Source organism: Musa acuminata, chromosome BXJ1-3 (assembly GCF_036884655.1).
Source record: "Musa acuminata AAA Group cultivar baxijiao chromosome BXJ1-3, Cavendish_Baxijiao_AAA, whole genome shotgun sequence".
Taxonomy (NCBI): Eukaryota; Viridiplantae; Streptophyta; class Magnoliopsida; order Zingiberales; family Musaceae; genus Musa; species Musa acuminata.
Genome location: NC_088329.1, coordinates 40,755,450 through 40,776,567, shown reverse-complemented (window position 1 = coordinate 40,776,567; position 21,118 = coordinate 40,755,450). Strand labels below are relative to the sequence as shown.

Sequence of the window (21,118 nt, the reverse complement as noted above, 5' to 3'; positions counted from 1 at the left end):
TCCGATTACCCTAGCTTCAAGTTGAGCGATCCACCCAATGGGTCAACGACAAGGTGACCATCATCTTCACCATAGATGCCGCTATAGCCATCACCATCAATGTCAGTGTCGACGTAGTTATCGAGTAGTGAAAGGGTCACTCGACATCTACATTAGCAGCCCTTTGCCATAGACGCTGTGGTGGTCACCTGACGCAGATGGTGGTGTCTATCACAGTGTCTACGACGAAGATGGTGGCTACCTCGCCACTAACTCGTTAGGTAGATCGCTTGACCCAAAAGCTGGGGTTGTCGGAGCTCTTGCTACTCCCCCCGCTGTCGCGTCAATTCTAGCATGGACATGAAAAAATGACAGATGAGGGCTCGTTGGAGGAGAGCTTTATTTGTCGTGGGTATCCTCAATTGGGAAGAGTAGTCCTAGAAAGTTGGTGAGCGAGCAGTTGTCGAGCTTCCGACGGATGTATCCGATAGTGGTAGAAAAATGTGGGTCTCGAAATTTGATGTTTAGTACACTGTCATACTCGTGGTTGACACAATTACCGACACCTCTTACCGTCACTCTCCTCATCCACAACAACCACCCGTAACCCCAGTGACACCATCGTGTGCCACCACTTACGCCCTCCATCATCATCCGCTAAATGGATAATAAGTAATTAACCCGTCTGATTATACACAAGAACACTATATTTTTACACGACAAAAATTAAGTAACACACTTAAAATCAAAATAATTATATAAGCTCGTAAAAAATTTGAAATATCAAATGTAAATCAAACCATCATCACTTAACTTTTAAAAAAGAAAAAGAAAAATAAAACTAATTGAAACCGGGTTTTAACTTGCGATCCACTTAAAAGCAGAGCACGCGATATTAGATCTCTGTCTCTCGGAAATCTGTGCAGTTCTTTTATTGGTCTAACAAGGGAAAAGAAGACAGTCTTTATCTACTTATATATGTCTGCCTTCGGCTCACTTTGTCTGCCGATGGCGATAGGCGCGTCGACGATCACTACCACAAGTCTTCGACCTCGTTTCTGCGCTCCCCTCTCTTCTTCCGCTTCACCTCCGACGAGCCTCCTCTTTCTCCGCCCTCCAAACCCTATCTTTCGCCCCAAACGATGCTCTCCAATTTCGATGTCGCTCGCCGCCGATTCCTCATCCTCCTCTTCTCCCCTTGTCGGTCAGTATATCTTCATCCTACCTTATTTTCCTCCTTTAATTTCTCCTTTTCCGGTTCGATTCGGCGCGTTGCTTTTCGAACCCCGGTTTCCAAATCTCCAATCTTTCTTCCCACTAAATATTATGACCTCGCTCGATTGCTGCTTGTCATTGTCTTGGTCTTATAATCTATGTGTGGTTTTGTTTGCCTTTTCTGTGAACGGATTAATGGGGATTTCCTGTTCTCCTTGATGAAATGAATGATATGCTGTGGTTTTTGTGATTCCCGTAATTATGAGAAGGGCCGTTCGTAGGAATGTCCTCTTAATGGACCATTAAACGGGATTTTTTTCCTTGGGTTGATCTAATTCTAAGGAGGGTTTAATATTCAGTTTTTCTTGATTGATGTTGCCACTGCAATGTTTCATTGGCGTGTCAGTTTGAACTTTGGACTATTACCGAGGGTGATTTGCAGCATCCAGAACCCCGGTGCATTGGAAATTGTTTACCGGATAATCTCTTGAAGCGGCATGTTCAAGCAGTTGCTTTGGACTTATTGCTTGGTCTTACGTTCTCTATTTCCTAATTGATTGAAGAAACCACCAGTTAACGTTGTAGTAACTGAACTAGGATGAGAATTTTGTTCTCTTAGTTATTTTTGTCTATGAGATCCTTGTAGAGGAGGCCCTTTGTCGCTATACAATGCTGGTATTTTGGTCGGTTCTCTTGCTATATGAACAAGATCAATGTTGGCTTCATTTGCCATGAGATAGAAGGATCACACAAGTGAATTTATAAAGTTTCTTGGGTTCTGAGTGCTGGCTGCTTGGACAAACTTTAGTGTGCTTCTTTATGACTACTAGTACACACTGGTATTTTTCTATCTTGTTCAGGAATGAAAAGTTTCTGACTTGTCCCCCATACCATGGGGTTTCTTATTCATCTTATAAACGGACCTAGTTCTATAGATATAATACCTTTATATAATCGCTATTCCTGTTGCTGAGATGCCAACAATAGCTAAGGAATTTTCCTACTGTATGATGAAAAGCTAAACCTTTCCAGGTTGTTGCTAGATATATATAATAACAATTTATATCGAGTGGAGCCAAAAACACATATTTTTGTCATCTAAGATGATCAGCAAACCTCCTTTAATGCCTCACTGTTGCTAACTGTTTTTCTGGCATCTCTCCATTGTTGGAATAGGAATATTAATCTTAATTTAAATACTCAAGTTATTGATACTAGGCTTCATTCTGTTTATCCTAAACCCAGTCGATAACATAACACCTAAACTCCATACATAATAATGTATAACGATCTTAAACATAAGTATTTTGTTCATTGATATATAAAAAAGCTTAGTTTTGCATTTTCAACCTTATAGAAATGCCTTAGATATGATTATTGTTAGTTGGCTAATACAATATTGTTCTACTTTCATGGTGCCAGAAATATCAAATGACGCTGGACTAAAGGTAACATCTCCTGGTATAATTGGGCAGAATGATTTGTTAATTGTGGGGCCTGGTGTTCTTGGTCGCATGGTGGCTGAAAAGTGGCGAAAGGTTTGGCTGAAGTGCTTGGAACATTTTATTTGAGATTCTTACTATTTATAATTGATATCATCCAAGATTAAGGTCCCAATATTATTTATTTAAACATTTCCGTTTGTAAGATTGTGGTCTGCTTGACATAGTCTTTGATTAAGGATAATGCAGAACTAGAGTACCATTTTTTCTTGAGAGTGACAACAAGAAATTTATCCAGCTTAAACTATTTCTGTTTACTCAGAGGGTCCCAGGAGAGCTCCAGCCTAAGAATTTGAATCTATATTTGAGACCAGTGATGCATAGATATTTTGATGCTCATAAGCAATTCATGAAGTAACTTAATGTTGGTTACTCCTCACATGTTAGCAAAATATTATCTTTCCATAGTTGATCTTGAGCTTGGAGAGTGCCAGCATTAGTCTCTGTTGGAACATATGTGAACTTTGGTATATAATATCAAATATTTTTTATAATGCTTTATAGATGCAAACTCTCAGAGGGTTAGCTATTTTAGAATGGTATGATATTCGTCATTTAATGAATATCTAGGAACATCCAGATTGTCAGATCTTTGGACATACAATTACCACCGATCATCATGATGAATTGATCAAGATTGGCGTTATTCCTTCTTTAAGAGGATCAGAGCTTACCGACAAATTTCCTTATGTTGTATTTTGTGCTCCTCCATCTCGAACCTCAGATTACCCTAGTGATGTGAGGTAAGGATCGAACTGTAGTTACAAGTGATATGTACTCCTGTAAAATCTTTCTAATGATTAAAGTACGACATAAATTTGTTTTATTCACATTTCACAAAAGGTTTCTTTTTTTCCTGGCAAAAAGAATGTCTTGGTATTTCATAATTATCTGGAAATTTAGCAAAATACATTTTATATGGAACATGATACATGATGATAGAAGCTATTATGATATTGAACATTGGACTTATATGTATTTTGATGTTGCATGTATCTCATTCATGCAAGGTTATGAGATCATATTAAGGCACTAGTGGTTTGTTTACCGTAACTTCCAAGAAATTCCTAGAGATGGATAACATGTATTATTTATAATCAAATGCAGATTAGCAGCATCGAACTGGAGTGGTGAAGGTTCTTTCCTGTTTACATCAAGTTCTGCTGTATATGATTGCAGCGATAATGACTTTTGCAATGAGGTATTACACCCAAAATTAGCATATTTCTCTAATGGCAACAATATGTTTGGAATTATTGCGGCGATACTTGTGAGCAAATGTCTTTTCTTCTCTGTATTTGATCTGAACTCCATGATTCCTTGAACATACTAGCTAGTAAGATTTGTTACTGTTAGATTGTTAGTAATTATCACTTGTTGCACTAGAACCATAATTTCCAGAAATTAGCAAATACCAGGGATTCATATCAATGAAGTTAACTAATTTGTTCTCCACATGTAGCTTGAATGAACACTGCAATTTATATTATACTTCTGTGGGGTATGTTATGTACTCATCTTTCGCATTTTTTAGTAGGATTCTCCTCTGGTTCCTATTGGTAGAAGCCCACGGATTGATGTCCTTCTAAGTGCGGAAAAGGAAGTTCTGGATGTTGGTGGCTGTGTTCTGAGGCTAGCAGGGTTATATATATCCTTCCTGAAACTCTACAATTTTTTCCTTGGAGCTAGGTTTTGTATTTGTTCAGAAATCAGGGTTTCATGCAGGATGAAGTTGATTCCACCTTAACAGTTTCTGTGGCTAGTTATTGCTTCTATTGGAATGTTATTATCTTAACTATTTATACAAAGAAGATACAGGTGCTCATACTTATTGGTTGGCAAGAGGAACAGTTGATGCTCTTCCAGATCATGTGGTAAACCTTATTCATTACGAGGTTATAACTTTTTCCATCCTTATCTTTGTCCATAACTGTCTTTCTATAGTGTTGTCGTCCACATAATTTGGTCTTTTGCCAATTTGATTTTGAATACCATTCCGGATGAAATGTGTACAGATTATTGACAAAGATGGAATTTTACCGAAAGCAGTTAATTATTCTTTGCCATTTGATTGCACTTTGGTGTAGAAACCTAAGTTACTTAATTTTGTGTAAACCTTTGTCTTGCATGTGTGAATTATATCTTATCATGATGAGGTAGTATAGCATCTTACTTTGCAAGTGGCACAGAAGGAGAATTGTTATAGTTGACATAGGTGTGAAAACTAAACTGTGATAAGACATTGGCCAATATGGTCCCATGTGAAAGTTGGTTAGCCATGCAGCCTTTGAGTTTTCTTTAACATTAACTAAATTGTGATTGATCTGCATGGCATCTTGTTCAACTGTAAGCAAAAGGATTTTTTCTTTGTTTTTTCTTTCTGGTGGTCTTTTTTAAGGGGAGGATGCATATTTTGGCCATATGATGATTATTTTATTATTCAATGACTTATGATGAGCGTTTTAATATGCAGGATGCAGCTTCCCTTACGATTGCAATCATAAAAAAGAAGCTTCGAGGTCGAACTTTCAATGGTTGTGACAATCATCCTTTGTCGAGGTCTTCTTACAAGGACTCTTTCTTCTGTCCATCTGTTAAATTAACTATCTGGGTGCAACTATACCAGTATAAATACTGTCGTGTTCCTAAATTCAGAGCCCTATTTCTTACATCATGATATTCCTAGTTTATTCAGTATTTGGAGTGTCGCTTGTGCAGGCAAGAAATTATGGATTCTGTGAACCGAAGCGGGAAGTATAGCAAGAAGTTCCTGGGATTTACAGGCATGTTTCTAGATTTCTAGGTCACCTTCTGAAGTATATAACACTCTATACGCTTGTAACTGGGACTCTTAATTTGTTATTAACAGGCACTGATGGTCCATTGGGGAAGAGGATGACTAATTCGAAAACTCGTGCGGAAATTGGATGGGAGCCAACATTCGTAAGCTTTCCTCAGTTCCTTGGACTACCAGACTGAGTTTGCCTTGTTTTTTCCCTTCTTTGCTATGTTTTCAGATGATTGCAATCAAGTCGGTCATTCTGGTATATTGGTTGTGTGGCTAGATTAGTGATCTTCCCGTCATTAGTATCCAGTAGCAAGCTAACCAATCTTTGACACTTGCGACCAATCGAACACCATATTGCTTGTTGGTTATCGTCTTGTCTTGTGCATGTATGAATTGCACATTGATTAATAAGATGGCCTCCCTTTGCTTCTTGGAACTGATTCTGTTTTACGCTTTTGTTGATATCTCCATCGTGATAAAAATATCATGTTTGAAGGATATTTGGTGATGAAAAAGCAGTGAGCTTGTGGCTGATTAAATCTTATGAACTTGTTGGAGTATATGCTTATTATGATTGACTGCAGTTTATAACATGCAAGGTGGTGTGGTTTCTTTGTGCACTTCAAATCATCTGGATTTGATATTGAACCTAATACTGTGCTTGGCAATCATCCACATGGAGACTTACTGAGAAGACAACAAATTATTATTCATCTCAACTGGATGAAGCCTAATATTTCTTTTAGTGCAGAGTAGAAGTGAGAAAGTCCATTGGGTGAACTATAAACTGAAGAGCCGCCTAGGACTCCTATCTTGCCATCAGGAGAACCATTGATCAACTTTTGTGGTTGATTGGTGTTTCATATGTTAGTAGTTTCTGATAAGGTCCATACTGCTCATCATTAGTTAAGCCATGAGGAATTATCACTAACTAAATATCATCGAAATTGAAATTATTATTTATGTAACGATACCCTAACTAACTAAATATGAATAGAAAATAATAACTTGATTCGAACTCGAAATCTATTTTTGATGTAACAATACACTAACCAAATATGAACAAAAAATAATAACTTAGTATCCGATTCAAAAAAATTAACGTTCATTTATCAGTTTGTCTGTAAATTCATTGCGCCACGCAACAAAAAGCTCAAATTTTGGTAAAATGCTTGTATAAAGTTAAAGATGTCTATAAAAAGAGTCGTGCTAAAATCTTGTGCACGAATGCATAATGGAATTCATGAATCTTGTTGCAAAAATGTAACATTCATACAGTCAAAATTAGTTGAGATACATCAAAGTATAGCTACTATTTAGAACCATCTAGTAAACCTTCTAAGAGGTGCTCTATTCTGTACTTCATGACAGGCTGACCAGATCTGGTCTTCTTAAACATCTTTTCCCTCTCGGCCTTCCTTCTGTCTTCAGCTTTGGCTCTCTCTTCTTTCTTTGCTTGGATGATTGCTTCCCTATCCGTCTTAGCCTTTTCGACTTCTGCGTGTTTCTTCTCGTACTCTTCTCTCAAGCTCAGCAAACTCTTCTTCTTTGTTTTACTTCGCATTTGCGAGTTTTCGGTCTTATCACCATCCTGCAAAGTCATCAAAAGTCGACATGAAAGAAAATGTCTTCCCAACTACCGTGCTGCCAAATGCGATGCAGAACAACATGGCAATTTTTATTGGTCATGTGCTGAAAACATTTCACAGTGCATACATCCACAATTGACCAACGGCTGATATCACAAGGTTCTGGAACAGCTAAGCCATTCTTCCATTGTAGATGTAACATCTTAAATCAATAAATAAAGATGAATGAAGTTCAATACACTGCTATGCAGGGAAGCATCTTGATCATTATTTTCTCAGATAGAAAATGCAATTACAAGAAATTTTCTAAGCATTTGTGAACATAATTCCCTTTATTAAATAGTTTTGGAATAACAAGAACAAGAAAACTACACTAGAAAAACACCTTAAATGAAGGTCATTACATTTACAGGAATGACAGACAATGTGTACTTATGACAATACAATGTGCTCATATATGATGTAAGCAGAAGAGGACACCAGTACATGCAATTATGCACTCACAGGTATTAACAGTACCAAAGGCCATGTAAAATAACCAGTAGCTTATCATGTTTCGTTAGTCCATAAGTATGTTTCATCTTTGTCACACCAAAACTTCAACTCTAGATAATTACAAGAGATAAAATACCTTATCATCTGAAACTTTTGGCATATGATCACTGGCCAGGTTTTGTTGTTTTAGTGTCTTCTTGTACTTGGTCACATATTTTGCATTTCTATAGAACTCTTTTTGCTTTTCTGCAACCATAGTAAAAGATAATTATGATGTTAGCCATGATAAGAAAGAAACTTATCTTCTTATATGCAATCAATAAAAAGTTCTTCAAGTAAGGAATTGATGCTGAAGAAGTGTAAGAATGTAAATGTAGATGTGCTAAAAATGATGTGTAACACTTAAAAGAATAAAAAAAAACCAGCCAAAGAAAAAAAGAGTTACTACATTACTGCCGGTGTTAGAGAATAGTGTCAAAAAGTATACTAAAAGCTTCTCAATAAGAAGCTTATAAATAGATGAGGAGCTGGAGATTCAGGAACAACCTTGATGATCAAAATTCTGACATTTCAGTGAGGTACGTAACGATCAATAATACAAGGTAATACTAGTTCAAATCGCTTGTCTTGCTTCTTGCAACGTCATACCTTGAAAGATTGCTGATATAAGATGTATAAGTTTCACAAAGTTGGAAGTTCTGGATTCTCAAGCCCGCAGAAAGTACTTCTATAAGATATTATTTGCCTGTAGGATCTAAGATTTTGGAAATTCTTCGTACTTTTAATTTTAATACATACATTTAGACCTTCCAAAGCCGAGTATTGCATCTTGGACTTTGTCAAAAGGTTCATATACATGGTCATGAGTGCTCTTTGAGGCACAAGGAAGCTGTACTGGTATGTTGCCCTTATATTGATCAATAAAACAAATACCCGTGACCTGGGTGCAGTGCAAATAGTACACATAAAGAATCTCTTAGCATGTGTGATAATAGCTATATTTATCCTCTCACAATGCCACATTGGCAGGAGGCTTACACTGCACAATTACTTTGTATTGCACCTAACTTCTGATTAGAATACTGCATACAGGATCGTGTGGCAAATCAAGGGTATATGATGCAATGAAAACAGATTAAATTAACACGAAACAAAATACAGGACAGTATAAAAAGTCATTCGCAGGATGGTCGTGTCGATCATCACAATGTGGTAGTGCTGACTCATTTGGGAGGTATTGAAATACATACAGGTTAATTTTTGGTGAAAGCCTGGCAGAAGGGCATACCAACAGGTAACAACAACACATCATGCCAAAAGATGTCTCGGAACACCCCCCATGCCCCGGTGAGGCTATCCTTGCTTGAATATTTAGCCACTCTTAACATATGTATTATCATGTAGCAACGACAATATAGCAACAAATAATTGAAACCACAACTCTTACCAACCAATTGCACTCGTTCCTACAAAACAAACCTAGTTGTTGAGGAAAGGCTGATGCCAAATGTCATCACATAATCAAGATCAAGTAGATGTTGCAAGCTATAGTTGACATCAAACCCTAAAGTAACAAAGCCATATATCAACAACTCTCTGCAGTACATCAATGAACCTCATCATAAAATGCAATGTGGGACATAGATAGCTGCAACGTAGTAAAAATTACATCTTTTTTGTTGCCTAATTGATATATCAAAGCAGATGACCGAAAAGGAATAGTTTTGCTACCTCGTAAAAGCGATCATCGCTTTAAATCGATCGCACTCGTGACAAGAAATAGGCAAACTAAGCCCTACAGAAACGAAGAAAAGAGTGCCCAAGAGGGGAGGAAGGGCTCTTACTTATGAGGGCGGGGTTGTATCCGGAGGACCTGGATTTGGCATTCGCGAAGGCTTCAAGAGAGAGCCCCTTCCCTCCCAACCGCTGCTCGTTCCTCTTCTGCTGCTTCCACCGATTCTTCCCAAACTCTTTGCTCGTTCCCTCCTCCGAACCACCTCCGCCGCCTTCTCCTACCGCTGGGCGCTTCATCTTCTCACCTCGACTCTCGCTATCTCCGGTCGGTTTCCATTAGGGCTCCATATATCGGATCTACGATTCGGGTTCAAATCGACCCGAATCCGAAGATTGGTTCTTCTTTCTGTCGACGCGTGGAATGGTTTAATCACGACAGCAATGCGAGTTAAACCCGAATCCGAATCAAACTCTGATCTCGTTCAAGTCCTATCCAAATTGGTGTTATAACTCACCTTGAACCTTTTTAGCATCCTTATCCTTAAATTTAAAAAAATTATATTAAAATTTCTATAGTTATAAAAGTAAAACATCTAACTTCATTTATCTTCGTATCGTAAGTTTTAATGACGAAAGTACGAAAATAATGAGTAAAAAAATAATTTCAACGTCCAAGTTATATTTTCGATGGTGACAGATGGTGACATCACTAGGGGCTACAAATTACTATTGTGGATAAAGAGAGAAAACAACGACGAGAAGTGAGACAAAGGGAAATAAGAAAGAAAACAACGCAGATGCTAACACTTTGTATTTGCATCGATATCGTTCGACAACTACATCAGTATCAATACAAATGAAGAACAACAAAAGGGTTGCTCGGCATCTACATCGGTGATGACACAGATACTAATGCAGAGTAGCACCATTCTGCATCTGTGTCGAAATCAACAAAGATGCGGATAAGGGCGTCATTGCTCTACATCTATGTTAACGTTGTCTAGCGGCACCAACGTAGATGCATTTACGTTGTCATCTTTCTCTTTTCCTTGTGCCTCACCTCTTTTTGTTTCTCTCCTCTTTGTATACAACAGCCACCCATGGCCTCAACGATATTATCATTCATCATCATCGAAAACGTAAATGAGACATTGAAATTACCTTTTTGCTCATTATTTTCGTGTTTTCGTTGGTAAAACCGACGACATTTAGATAAATTAAGCTAGATATTTCACTTTCATAACTATAAAAATTTTAATATAAATTTTTTAAGTCTAAAAACTTAGATACTAAAAAAGTTTAACTACGAGGGTAATATATAATTAGCCTGTAAAATCTACTTATCGAAAACAAATATATGTGCTTACGTACAACATTGGTGCAATTACAATGTCAGTGGCATTCGTTTCACAACAAAAAAAAAAAATATATTACAATTTTATAAAGATTCTCTCTCTCTCTCTCTCTCCCTCTCTCTCTCTCGTTAAGAGACTAGTGTTAATTATGATGATAGCTTGTCATGATTTATGTGGAAACTTGTTTTAGAAATGGCTATCTATAATAATAATTATTATTAATTAAAATCCTAATTTTCTTTCACATGTTATTGATAATTTTTTTAAATATAGTAATTCCTTATTATTAATTAAGTAAGAAATTTCACCTAGTTAAAAAAAGAAGAAATTTGTGTAAAATTATTCTGTCATCCATTTTTATTTGCAGTTAGTGGGAAGAAATGAGCTATAGTGACAATTCAATTTAGTTTTTTAACCATCTATTTGGCTCCCTTATGATTTAATCGCATATGTATATACCTTAATTTTTAAAATATATTTCAAAATAAAAAAAAGGATTTCAATTTTTTTTAGCTGATTTGATCACTAACTAATATGTTATGTAAATGATTAGAGCCAATTTTCAGTAAAATTAATAAAATATATGACCAAACAATTTGCTGTCTCGATTCATAATTATAATTCTTAGTCTTCTTAAAAGTATGTTATTGGTGATAATAGCGCACATATTATGCTCTAAAACTTCGTTCATCCATTTCTTCTTTTTCCAACTTTATTAATCATCCACTCTATGTTATTGAAAAGGCTCATTAATCATTTTTTTTATCATGTTATATCACTTTGATTACATATAAAGTCTAATTGTAATATCTTCATGTAGATTGACTTATAATGACAAATTTGATAGGAATACTTCTCTTAGCTTAGTTTAAGATTAAGCATTTTAAATCAATTAATCAAATTAAAAAATTAATATATTAATTATCTCATTAGGTCTGATCATGACAATTGATATAGAGTAAACTAGTTTCTTAGCAATGCAGTATCAAACTCAAGTAAAAAATGATTATCCATAAATGAGATTAAAGTATATGCGATAATGTGAAATCAACAATGAGCTATGCACTATAATAAAGTCTAATTCCGAGTTTTGTTAGACTTTAACGAGAAAGTCAAACTGTTAAATGGAAGAGATTATAACACCTTAATTTAGTCGCACATAGGAAGGGAGCTAGAATTTATATTGATTTATAAGCATAGCCCTAATAAGTATACTATTATTAACATAGCCTTAAATATTTTGAGCTAATAATTTAAACTCAACAAAATTAGTATGTCAATTGTCCTATTAAAACAGGTGATGACTATAGTAATATTTTGAGTAATCCTTCACTCAAGCTGCCACTGAAAGTGACATTAAAGTCATAGACTTAAGTGGCCGGTGGTTGATGATCCAACTGAACTTTGAAGCAATTAGACTCTCAATCAATAAGAGTATCATAAATTGATGCACCTCCTAAAGGACCACAAAGATTCTCCTATGTTGATGTTGTACGATTAAATGCTTTAATTTTTGCTAATTGACTAACTATCAAGTCGTGTGATGTTATCATCTACTTTTGCTTGCATGATGTGTTATTAGCATCACAAAAATATAATTTGCAACACATTCCCTTGTCACAATTTCTTGGGATGCATTTGACTTCCCTTTAAAACTTTTTTTTTCTTTTCCGGTGTACATAATAATGAAAGCATAAAAATATGTAATATGTTATATTAAAATATGAAAATAATTTTTATGTCAAGATTGAAATCAAATACTTTGATCTAATTTAATGATGCATATCTTTTGATGCCGAGAGATTTCTGTTTGATCTACAAGCCACCGTACTTTAAGTAGACTTCTATTCTTATCCTGTTACATGACCAACTAGATTGATTTATAAGCGAGAACAAAAAATCTAGGATAAAAATTTGGGAGATTTCTCATCAAGATTATCGAACCGTACTTTAAGTGGACTTCTATTTTATTGACTAAAATATTTCAATAAAATTTAATTAGTTATATTATATATCTTATCCAATTTTAAAAGGCCACAAAAATCTAACACACGCATCAAAAATATTTCATGACCAACAAGACTTGAATCAAATTGCCCAACTTAATGTTTAGGGTAGTGGGTGAAGGCATTCATTGAGGAGAAAAGACATTTAATTGGAATAGAGGACTTGGAAAGTTAGGTGAATCATAATAAAAAGTGATGTGTTGTTATCATTTATGTGCATATATTATCAATCATCGCAGCATTGCAAGACATAATCGTATTGATTTAATAGTTGGAGTACTCTCTCGATTTTGGGTTTACTTATTTCGAGAAGAATATTAGATCCTCAAATATCAAACCATTCAAACTTTTTTGTGCTATATAATTTATTGATTCGTTATCCATTATCTCTTAATTCTTAATCAAATAAAAGAATTTACATTGCATTCAGTTCTAAGTCTCTTGCTCGAGTCATGGACAAAAACAATGCTCCTATGAGATCCAATTAGTTAATTTTACTTGAGATATTCGAGATATTATGGTCCTTAAGAGGGAGAGTATATAAAATGTGGGCACATTATTGAGGAAATTTTATTGTGGATATTGAATGAAGCTCCTAATATTAAAAGAAACAATTATTTTCCCTTCCTTAAAAATGAAAATATTAAAAATAAGTAAAGCTTACATTTGAAATGTCAATAGATTTGGAGAAATAAATGAGACAGATTATATCTATTTCTATTTGTTGTTTGGTTCGAATCAAACTCAAACAAAAATAAAATCGAGTTGGAATCCGAATCAGATCAATAATTTATCGATTCTAAATCAAGATAATTTAGTTGTAATTTTCGATTTTTGAAATTAAGAACCAGTAAGTAGCTTCGGTTTGAATAGATGGTTCATAATTAAAAAATATATAATTTTTATTAGTGAAATAAATTTATAACTTTGAGTTTTTCCATAAGTATCGCAACTTTGAAAATTTTCGATAAAATATTTTTTAAAAAAAATAAATATTTTATCCTTATTAGTAAGTCATCACCCTCTATCTCGTCCCGTCGATCGACAATCTCATCTCTTCTAGCCATATGCATCTTCGTGTGGGGGGTTGACGGACAACGTCGATCGCTTTTTCTTTCACGATGGCTTACGTCTTGTTCGATATTTAAAGAAATATCAAAATCAATTTGTATTGCTTCATGCAATATATTTTGAATGGACATCAGTCCGTAGAGGATGAGTTGATTGATATAGTTTGTATTAGATGATGGATGATGAGATGTTGATGTGGTACACGAAAGATACGAATCATCCATCTTCCAAACACCTTGTCACGTATGGATTTCAATTCCGCCCACTAACCACCCAACCTTCTCTCACTAACCACCCAACATAAATTCCATTGACTTTTTTACAGTCTTCCCATTAAATCATACCACCTAAACCTTACGTTATCTCCTAATATTTTACTGGTAACCAACATAGCATGCATTAATTCTTCCCACCAACCATCTCCATCTCACCCTCCCAAACCAGAAAAAGGAAGAGCCATTACTTCTGTCGAACACTATTCGGGCGGCTCACTGCCGTATCAAATCAAATGCCCGTGTCATCCATCGCATTCACGTTCGCCGCTCTGGTGGTTGGCTATGATCACCTTGCGGTGCAGCTCCGGCGATCCAGACTCCACCATGCTTTCTCCCATGAGCTCTTAAATCGATGCCCACCTTGCACTGGTAAGCCCACTCCCGTCGGTGATCGAACTCCCCCACTCCCACCTATAAATGCCATCTCGCTTCAGCACAGCATCCGGCAACTCCTCTCTCTCTCTCTCTCTCTTTCTCGTGTGAGTTGTCTGGTGATGGAGTCCACAGCGAAGCAAGGCGTGAACGGAGGGCTCCGCCATGGGACGGGTGACGAGGGCAAGACACAGGCCGGGGCGGGTCTTTCCGCCGGGATCCTGCGACTGCTCGTCGTCGCCACGACGCTGGTCGCGGCGCTGGTAATGGCCACGGCGTCCGAGACGCAGACGGTCAGCATCGAGGTGGCTCCCACGCTGCCGCCGTTGCCTGTGCCGGTTACTGCAAAGGCCTCCTACTCCTCGGCGTTCGTGTAAGCCACCGTTCCTCTCTCCATGTCTCCAAGACGAGTCACCAAGCGTTCGCTCTGTGCTCACTCACCTGCACGCATGCAGATACTTCATCGTGGCCAACGCGATCGCGTTCGCGTACTCCGCATTGTCGCTTGCGGTCGTCGTCCTAAAAAGACGCAGCACGAGGGGGTCTATTCTGCCCATCTCCATCTTGGACGCGGTCATGGTGGGGCTCCTCTTCTCCGGCAATGGCGCCGCCGCGGCGTTCGGAGTGTTGGGCAAGTACGGAAACTCCCATGTCGGCTGGACCAAGGTCTGCAACGTCTTCGGCAGATTCTGCGCGCAGGCATCGGCTTCCATCGTCGTCTCGCTGATAGCCTCGGTCAATCTGCTGGCGCTCGTCATACTCTCGATGGTTGGCCTCCACAGGAGATCGTCGGCTTGAAGTTGGAGATAGACAGTGCGTCTTCTCGGAAACATCGTCGTGTGGGGTGGCATCGCTGCTTCTTGCTTTGCATGGACACCATGAACAGCTGCTGCTTAGCATTACAACGAAGTGACATGCAACAATTCCGCGGCAAGCAATGCTTGGATACAAATTAGATTTAAGGACGACATGATTTCCAGATTAGATATGAGTTTGACAGGGCATAATGAGTAATGGATGACATAAAACAAGTTGACTCCATACCCTACTAATAATAAACTCTAAAAATTTTAGAAAATAAATAGTAATATCATCATATCTCTCACAACCACACAATAGGAATATATATATATATATATAGGATGGTGCAGTGGAAAACAAAAGTCATTACTCATCTGTCCGGATTCAGATTCCAGCCCTATGCAATAATTCGAACTTTGCACTGTCCTTTGTCTACCTTTCTCCGCACCCTACTGACTGCATCTTTTACCAACGCAAGGATGACACAACCAATCTCTCTCTCCCTATCTATCTATCTCTGTCTCCTCCAAATCACTCGTTCTACTTTTCCCTCCTTCCTTTTTCTCTCCTGTTGCACAATCTGCATGTTTGAAGGGCATTTACTCAGCCCTAAATTGGCCGATATCATAACGCTAACTTAGCCTTCTATTGCACCAATCATTCTTATGATCAAACCATGTGGCTCATTTACCTTCAACATAGCTCTAAATGGGATTTCTAGCTCTTTCTTACAAAGTCAAGATAAGCCAATGCAAACAAGTCTCCTCTTACATTTGTTTATGATAAATTTACATGCGATGGGATCGTTGATCTATCAACTTAATATACTTAAAATATCTAATCTCAAATTAATATTTTTATAAATTTATTTAAATTTTATCTTATATCAAATGTAGGATTAAACTGAACTATTATAATCTCATTGAGATTTTGACTAAGTAAAACATGACCTCTTTACATTGTGATGTGAGCTTAATTCTATCATCCAAATACTCATCTATTTAATACTCATCTAATAAGATAAGTGATTCATTCGAATGCTTAGGCATATCCAATAGAAATACTAAGTTGGGATATACAATCTCATTTCTACCATAAAAGATGATTTATTTTATAAAGGAAAAATAACATGTTGTACATGGGTCCCACTCATGGCAAATTTAGGAAGAGAGAGATTGTTCTCTTAATATCACATGATTTGTAATGTATAGTATCCAACAAAGTTAACTTGATATCTTGGCAACACTCCCTATCACCATTTCACTCTCACCACTTACTCCCCCATGGCTTTGTAGTAGTGGAGAAGGTATGTGCAAATGTGTGGATAATGTTTGGAACCTCACCTTTCCCATTATCACTATTGCTGCTACTCTCACCCCAGCTGCCGTTAACCCTCCCGTTTACCTGTCTCTAATACGAGCCTCACCTTTCCCATCGCTGCTGCTTCCGCTGCTACTGTTACCCAGCTCCCGTTAACCCCTCCTATCACCCATCCCTGATGCGAGACGCGGAGTTCATCAGATGCCATCATCGAACACCAACTCTTTCTCCGGCACATGTCCAACCAAGCTCCGCTCTTCTTCCGTCCACAGCTCGCCACTCTCTCTTCCTCATCACCCTTCCCAGCTGCAGGTTTCGAATTTTAAATGAAGTCCCATCCATGCCCGCGCCATCATCATTGCAGAATTGCCGTCAACTCCAAGCCTGAGTGGCTGACAGCCACCACCACCACCACCACCTCTCCATGGCCGGTCAAAGCTCGTCCACAGTGACAGGAAAGAGAAACCCCCCTCAAATAAAGAGGCGTGAGGAGAGAGAAGGAAGAAAAAACAAAGCCTCGGCTAGCTCTGCTCCACTTTTCCTAGGATTCTCACCATGTGGCCACTTCCTGAGCACCACCATTAATGTCGTCTCTGCTCGTTTAGGCTCTTGGGAATAGTGGAGGAACCGGAGAACACCCATCTCTCTTTCTCCTTGATTTCTGGCACCGGATCTCGAATGGCCACTTGGGAGACCCGTTTTGCAGGCTAGGGAGAAGCTGGTGTTCTTCCTCTCGTTCCGAGCTGAGGAACAAAGCTTCTGCTAGTGGATAAAGGTGGCAGCCATGCAACAAAAAGGTCGACTTCAGCCGCCACCCAGCTAGCTTTGTCGTCGGCTTTCGGCTTCCACATGCTTGCATCGGAAGGTATTCGTTATATTCTCTTCATCTTTTCGTTGTTTCCTCTTGATCCATCGAGGTGACGCCTCCGAACCCCTCGTTCCAGCTCGATCTTGACTTGGTCAACTCGAGACAGAGGCGATGGTGCTGCAGTTGGAGGACTTCGGTTTGGATCCCTCGGATTGGCCTGCGACCGAGTCGGAGCCGGTGGAGCTGCCGTCAACACCCTCGGTTGTGTACATGGACGTCAGCGTCGTCCCTGAGCACGACAAATCAGGATTGGCATCCACGATCTCCAGCCTCCAAGGCAGTGCTCTTTCCTCGTCGAGAGCTTGCGTTTGTAGCTCGTTGGACTAAGGATTCTGGTTCTGCTTCTGCAGCGGAAATGTGGCAATTGAGATCAAGGCAGAGGAACCTGGACGCGAAGCGGCGTGAGGCTCTTGATCGGATACTGGACATCAAAGGCAACCTTCATCTCAGCTCGAGTTCGTCGCTGGATTCTTCGTCTGAGCCTGACCGGCCTCTGGTTCTTCTGCAGGAAGCATCAGGGTGTTCTGCCGAGTCAAGTCCGCGGACGAGAGAAAGGTGGCAACAGTACCCATTTCGATCGAAGCAGAAAAGATCACTATTAGATCAGTCGGAACGAGGAAAGATTTCGTGGTGGATCGAGTGTTCTCCCCAGAGTCCACACAAGGTAACGAGATGAGACTTTGAACTCTCGAATCAAACGCCTTCTCTGAACGAGCAACTCATGAATCGCTGTCGCAGATGATGTTTTCAGAGAAGTACAGCCAATCCTCAGATCCGCTCTCGATGGCCACAATGTCTGCATCTTAGCGTACGGTCAGACTGGAACAGGAAAGACGCACACAATGGTAGATCTTCTCAGCTATTCCACTCTTTTGTGCTCTTCGTCAGATGATGATGAAGCGTGATTCTTCAGGAAGGAATCAGTGACCAACCGGGAATAGTTCCTCGAACCATCGAAGAGCTCTTCCATCAGATCTCTCAAGACAAATCAGCCTCGTTTACCTTGTCCATGAGCATGCTCGAGGTCTACATGGGAAGCCTCAGAGACCTGTTGGTCCACAGACATTCTTCAGCTCGATCCTTCCACTGGATTCCTAAATGGTCGGCGACCTGCTTCGATCTTTCTCTCAGATTCCTGTAGCTGCAGGTTCCACTGATCATCTAAGAACTCATCACCTGCAGCAGCAACCTCAGCATCCTGAGCAGCAGCGACGGCGTGGTGGAGATCGAGGGACTCACGGACGTGCCGGTGACCGACGCCAAACAGGCCTACCGATGGTACGCCAAGGGGAAGCACGCTCGTTCTACTTCCTGGACTAATGTCAACGATGCTTCAAGCCGATCACACTGGTTCGTGATCGAGCTGCCTCAAATCTTTGGTCCACTCCTTTCCTGCTAATTCTCGTCAGTGACTGTTCCAGTGCAGCTTGACCAGAATCACCATCCTTCGATCGAACGACGCGGTGGGAGGTGGCAAACCAGTGAGCAAGCTTTGGCTGGTGGATCTCGGCGGCAGCGAGCGCTTGCTGAAGACCGGTGCAACCGGACAAACACTGGATGAAGGGAGGGCTATCAATCTCTCTCTCTCTGCACTTGGTGATGTTATTGCTGCTCTGAGAATGAGGCGCAGTCACATTCCTTACAGGCATTGACTCGCTCCACTCCCTGTCATACTTTTCTTTCATTCTGCCTATCACGGAACATGAATTCATCCTCGCATACATATGTTTACAGGAACAGCAAGCTGACTCAGATCCTCAGTGACTCGCTGGGTGCGTGAATTACAAGTGAATTCAGAGCAAATTTGGCCATTGATAGAAGGATTTTTGGTGCTAATTCCACTCGTTATGTTTTCGCAGGCAATAATTCGAAGGTTTTGATGATTTTGCACATCAGTCTTGGTGATGATGATGCAGCGGAGACTGTGTGTTCTCTGAGCTTCGCTAAAAGAGTCAGGGCGGTGGAGGCAAATCGAGAACTTTCAGAGGTACCATCTCTTCCTAATTGATTGATTCTTGCTCTGTATCTAATGATTCATGCATGATTCAGGAGACGAAGAAACGAAAGCAGCAAAGCATCACTGAGCTTGAGCAGCACATACAGGAAGCCGAAGAGGAGCTGCAGAAAGTGAGTAAGCAGATGGAGATGGCCGAGAAGCTAATCCAGGAGAAGACCGAGATCTTGCGAGTGGCTCATCAGCTCCCTGACGAGATGGCGCCGGAAACCCAGGCAGCAGAGAAGCCAATCCGAGCGACGCACGCGGTGCCGGTCCCCCGTTTCATGGCTTCCACCGAGTGCAGCCGGCTGAGGCAGAAGACAGCAGAATTGACGGGGAGATCAAGAGCCATGAGCGTGGTGGACAGAAGACCCATAGATCTGTTTGGATCTCAGTCACTTAGCTGCTCAGTCCATGATCATGTGATGCCGACGAAGAAGAAGAGAACATGGCCGTGCAAGCGAAGCGATCCGTCACCGCACTGTAACACACCGAATGAGAGCCACAACATCATGGATTCAAAGGGATCATCGTTACCGAGATCGAAGAAGGTTGTGTCCGCTTCGAATCCGAATCTGAGGGTGACATTGCATCGGCAGCACAGAAGAAGGATGTCGGATCTGATCTAACAAAGCAATGGCTGCAAAACTTGACTGCTATGTGAAATTAAATTGAGTTCTTTCTTTCTTGCTTGAGATTGATGGGTTGGTTTGATCGTGGTTTCTTGCTGAGTTGATGATCCCTTCATGTTTTGCTTTTAGATTGAAACAGAAGGGTGGGATTGTTTGTGGTGTGGTCATGCTGTGGTGATGGTGTTTTCCTGTAAATTTACTTCGAGCTAAGCTCGCGATTTGCACAATAATTTGATGAGTATATTGCACTAAAATCATCTCTTCTTTTATTACCGTCACAGCAACTGCAATTTATGGTTGACTATTGTGAAGAGAGATTGGATTTGTGTATGAGGATTTAATGCAGGGTTTCTTGTTGGATATCATTTGGTGATTTGGCATATAGGAAAGAAAAGATTTGACATAGTTTTTTTTTTCCTTTTGTTTTTAATCTGACCAATTTCACTCAAATGAGAAAATGGATCAGATTCTATGGTATCCATAAATCTATGGGAATAAAAAATAGGAAACAATCAAAATGAAATAAAGAAATTTTTGATCTTTTCGGTTCTTGAAAAATATATCATAAAATCATGAGTTTGGATGACTATTTTAGTTGCTGTTAGTTTGGTCCTCGGAGCTAAGTAGATCTTGACCCATAATAGAAAGAACTTATCATCAAGTTTACTGCAAGGTATAATGTGAAGTTTTATATTGATTTTAACCTTGAGGAACAGACAATTCCGACATGGACATGCAAATGTTTGAAGCATCTTTCCCAAGACAAATTAGGACAGAGAAAAGGTACTGAATCACAAACATTATTGTCCTCTAAAGTACAGTAAGATCCAATAATTTTATGGCTGTTGTTGTTTCCATCTGTTTGCAAACAAAGATAGAAAGGAGTGAATTCTGGTGAAGGGGGGCAACCCTAAAAGGCTTAGGATTCCCCCCATTTAAGTAGATGGTTGAGATGTGAGACATGAAACCAAGCTAGAATATAATGTCTATTTTGGATACATTTAAATTTTGTCAATCAAACAAATCCATCATATTTGAAAATTTTGAATGTATAGTTGACATTATCTTCTACATCTACCCAAAAAAAACCCAATCTGAATCTGTATACCTCATTCATCTG

At 39.2% G+C, this 21,118-nt stretch overlaps 4 protein-coding genes across 7 annotated transcripts; 3 read left to right on the top strand and 1 right to left on the bottom strand.

The window, feature by feature from the left end:
• The first annotated feature begins 910 nt into the window (after window positions 1-910).
• Window positions 911-5,920, top strand: LOC103978975 (uncharacterized). The gene is made up of 9 exons (XM_065138049.1): window positions 911-1,183; window positions 2,617-2,732; window positions 3,267-3,439; window positions 3,804-3,897; window positions 4,234-4,345; window positions 4,503-4,591; window positions 5,170-5,255; window positions 5,415-5,479; window positions 5,566-5,920. Exons 1-9 carry the CDS (start codon window positions 958-960, stop codon window positions 5,673-5,675), a joined length of 1,071 nt encoding a protein of 356 aa, XP_064994121.1. The 5' UTR covers window positions 911-957; the 3' UTR covers window positions 5,676-5,920.
• Window positions 5,921-6,710: 790 nt separating this feature from the next.
• LOC135630816 (auxilin-related protein 1-like) lies at window positions 6,711-9,614 on the bottom strand. Its single transcript, XM_065138041.1, has 3 exons — window positions 9,413-9,614; window positions 7,705-7,814; window positions 6,711-7,075 (listed from the first exon to the last, which is right to left on the bottom strand). The coding sequence occupies exons 1-3, from the start codon at window positions 9,597-9,599 to the stop codon at window positions 6,797-6,799; spliced, it is 576 nt and encodes a 191-aa protein (XP_064994113.1). The 5' UTR covers window positions 9,600-9,614; the 3' UTR covers window positions 6,711-6,796.
• A 4,733-nt stretch (window positions 9,615-14,347) lies between these two features.
• Window positions 14,348-15,422, top strand: LOC135637919 (CASP-like protein 1E2). Its single transcript, XM_065150809.1, has 2 exons — window positions 14,348-14,754; window positions 14,837-15,422. The coding sequence occupies exons 1-2, from the start codon at window positions 14,504-14,506 to the stop codon at window positions 15,177-15,179; spliced, it is 594 nt and encodes a 197-aa protein (XP_065006881.1). The 5' UTR covers window positions 14,348-14,503; the 3' UTR covers window positions 15,180-15,422.
• A 1,244-nt stretch (window positions 15,423-16,666) lies between these two features.
• On the top strand, window positions 16,667-20,061 carry LOC135630801 (kinesin-like protein KIN-14O). 4 transcript variants are annotated; one of them, XM_065138017.1, is made up of 11 exons: window positions 16,667-17,367; window positions 17,447-17,647; window positions 17,721-17,804; window positions 17,879-18,034; window positions 18,109-18,215; window positions 18,284-18,471; window positions 18,556-18,720; window positions 18,797-19,015; window positions 19,105-19,142; window positions 19,230-19,357; window positions 19,420-20,061. In XM_065138017.1, exons 2-11 carry the CDS (start codon window positions 17,482-17,484, stop codon window positions 19,993-19,995), a joined length of 1,827 nt encoding a protein of 608 aa, XP_064994089.1. In that variant the 5' UTR covers window positions 16,667-17,367; window positions 17,447-17,481; the 3' UTR covers window positions 19,996-20,061. The 4 variants fall into 4 exon arrangements, with proteins under 4 accessions (XP_064994089.1, XP_064994106.1, XP_064994097.1 ...); XM_065138034.1 differs by having other exon boundaries at window positions 16,709-17,367; window positions 18,556-18,648; XM_065138025.1 differs by having other exon boundaries at window positions 16,709-17,367; window positions 18,553-18,648.
• The last annotated feature ends 1,057 nt before the right edge of the window (window positions 20,062-21,118 follow it).

Bases quoted from the DNA above. Each gene is read 5' to 3' on its own strand.
- LOC103978975 (XM_065138049.1), top strand. From the start codon at position 958: ATGTCTGCCTTCGGCTCACTTTGTCTGCCGATGGCGATAGGCGCGTCG. The intron at 3,440-3,803 runs GTAAGGATCGAA...AATCAAATGCAG, and splicing joins GATTACCCTAGTGATGTGAG to ATTAGCAGCATCGAACTGGA. The intron at 5,256-5,414 runs GTCTTCTTACAA...TCGCTTGTGCAG, and splicing joins GACAATCATCCTTTGTCGAG to GCAAGAAATTATGGATTCTG.
- LOC135637919 (XM_065150809.1), top strand. From the start codon at position 14,504: ATGGAGTCCACAGCGAAGCAAGGCGTGAACGGAGGGCTCCGCCATGGG. The intron at 14,755-14,836 runs GTAAGCCACCGT...GCACGCATGCAG, and splicing joins TCCTACTCCTCGGCGTTCGT to ATACTTCATCGTGGCCAACG.
- LOC135630801 (XM_065138015.1), top strand. From the start codon at position 17,482: ATGGTGCTGCAGTTGGAGGACTTCGGTTTGGATCCCTCGGATTGGCCT. The intron at 18,721-18,796 runs GTTCGTGATCGA...GTTCCAGTGCAG, and splicing joins GCTTCAAGCCGATCACACTG to CTTGACCAGAATCACCATCC. The intron at 19,358-19,419 runs GTACCATCTCTT...TGCATGATTCAG, and splicing joins CAAATCGAGAACTTTCAGAG to GAGACGAAGAAACGAAAGCA.
- LOC135630816 (XM_065138041.1), bottom strand. From the start codon at position 9,599: ATGAAGCGCCCAGCGGTAGGAGAAGGCGGCGGAGGTGGTTCGGAGGAG. The intron at 7,815-9,412 runs GTAAGAGCCCTT...CTATGGTTGCAG, and splicing joins ATACAACCCCGCCCTCATAA to AAAAGCAAAAAGAGTTCTAT. The intron at 7,076-7,704 runs GTATTTTATCTC...ATGACTTTGCAG, and splicing joins CAAAAGTTTCAGATGATAAG to GATGGTGATAAGACCGAAAA.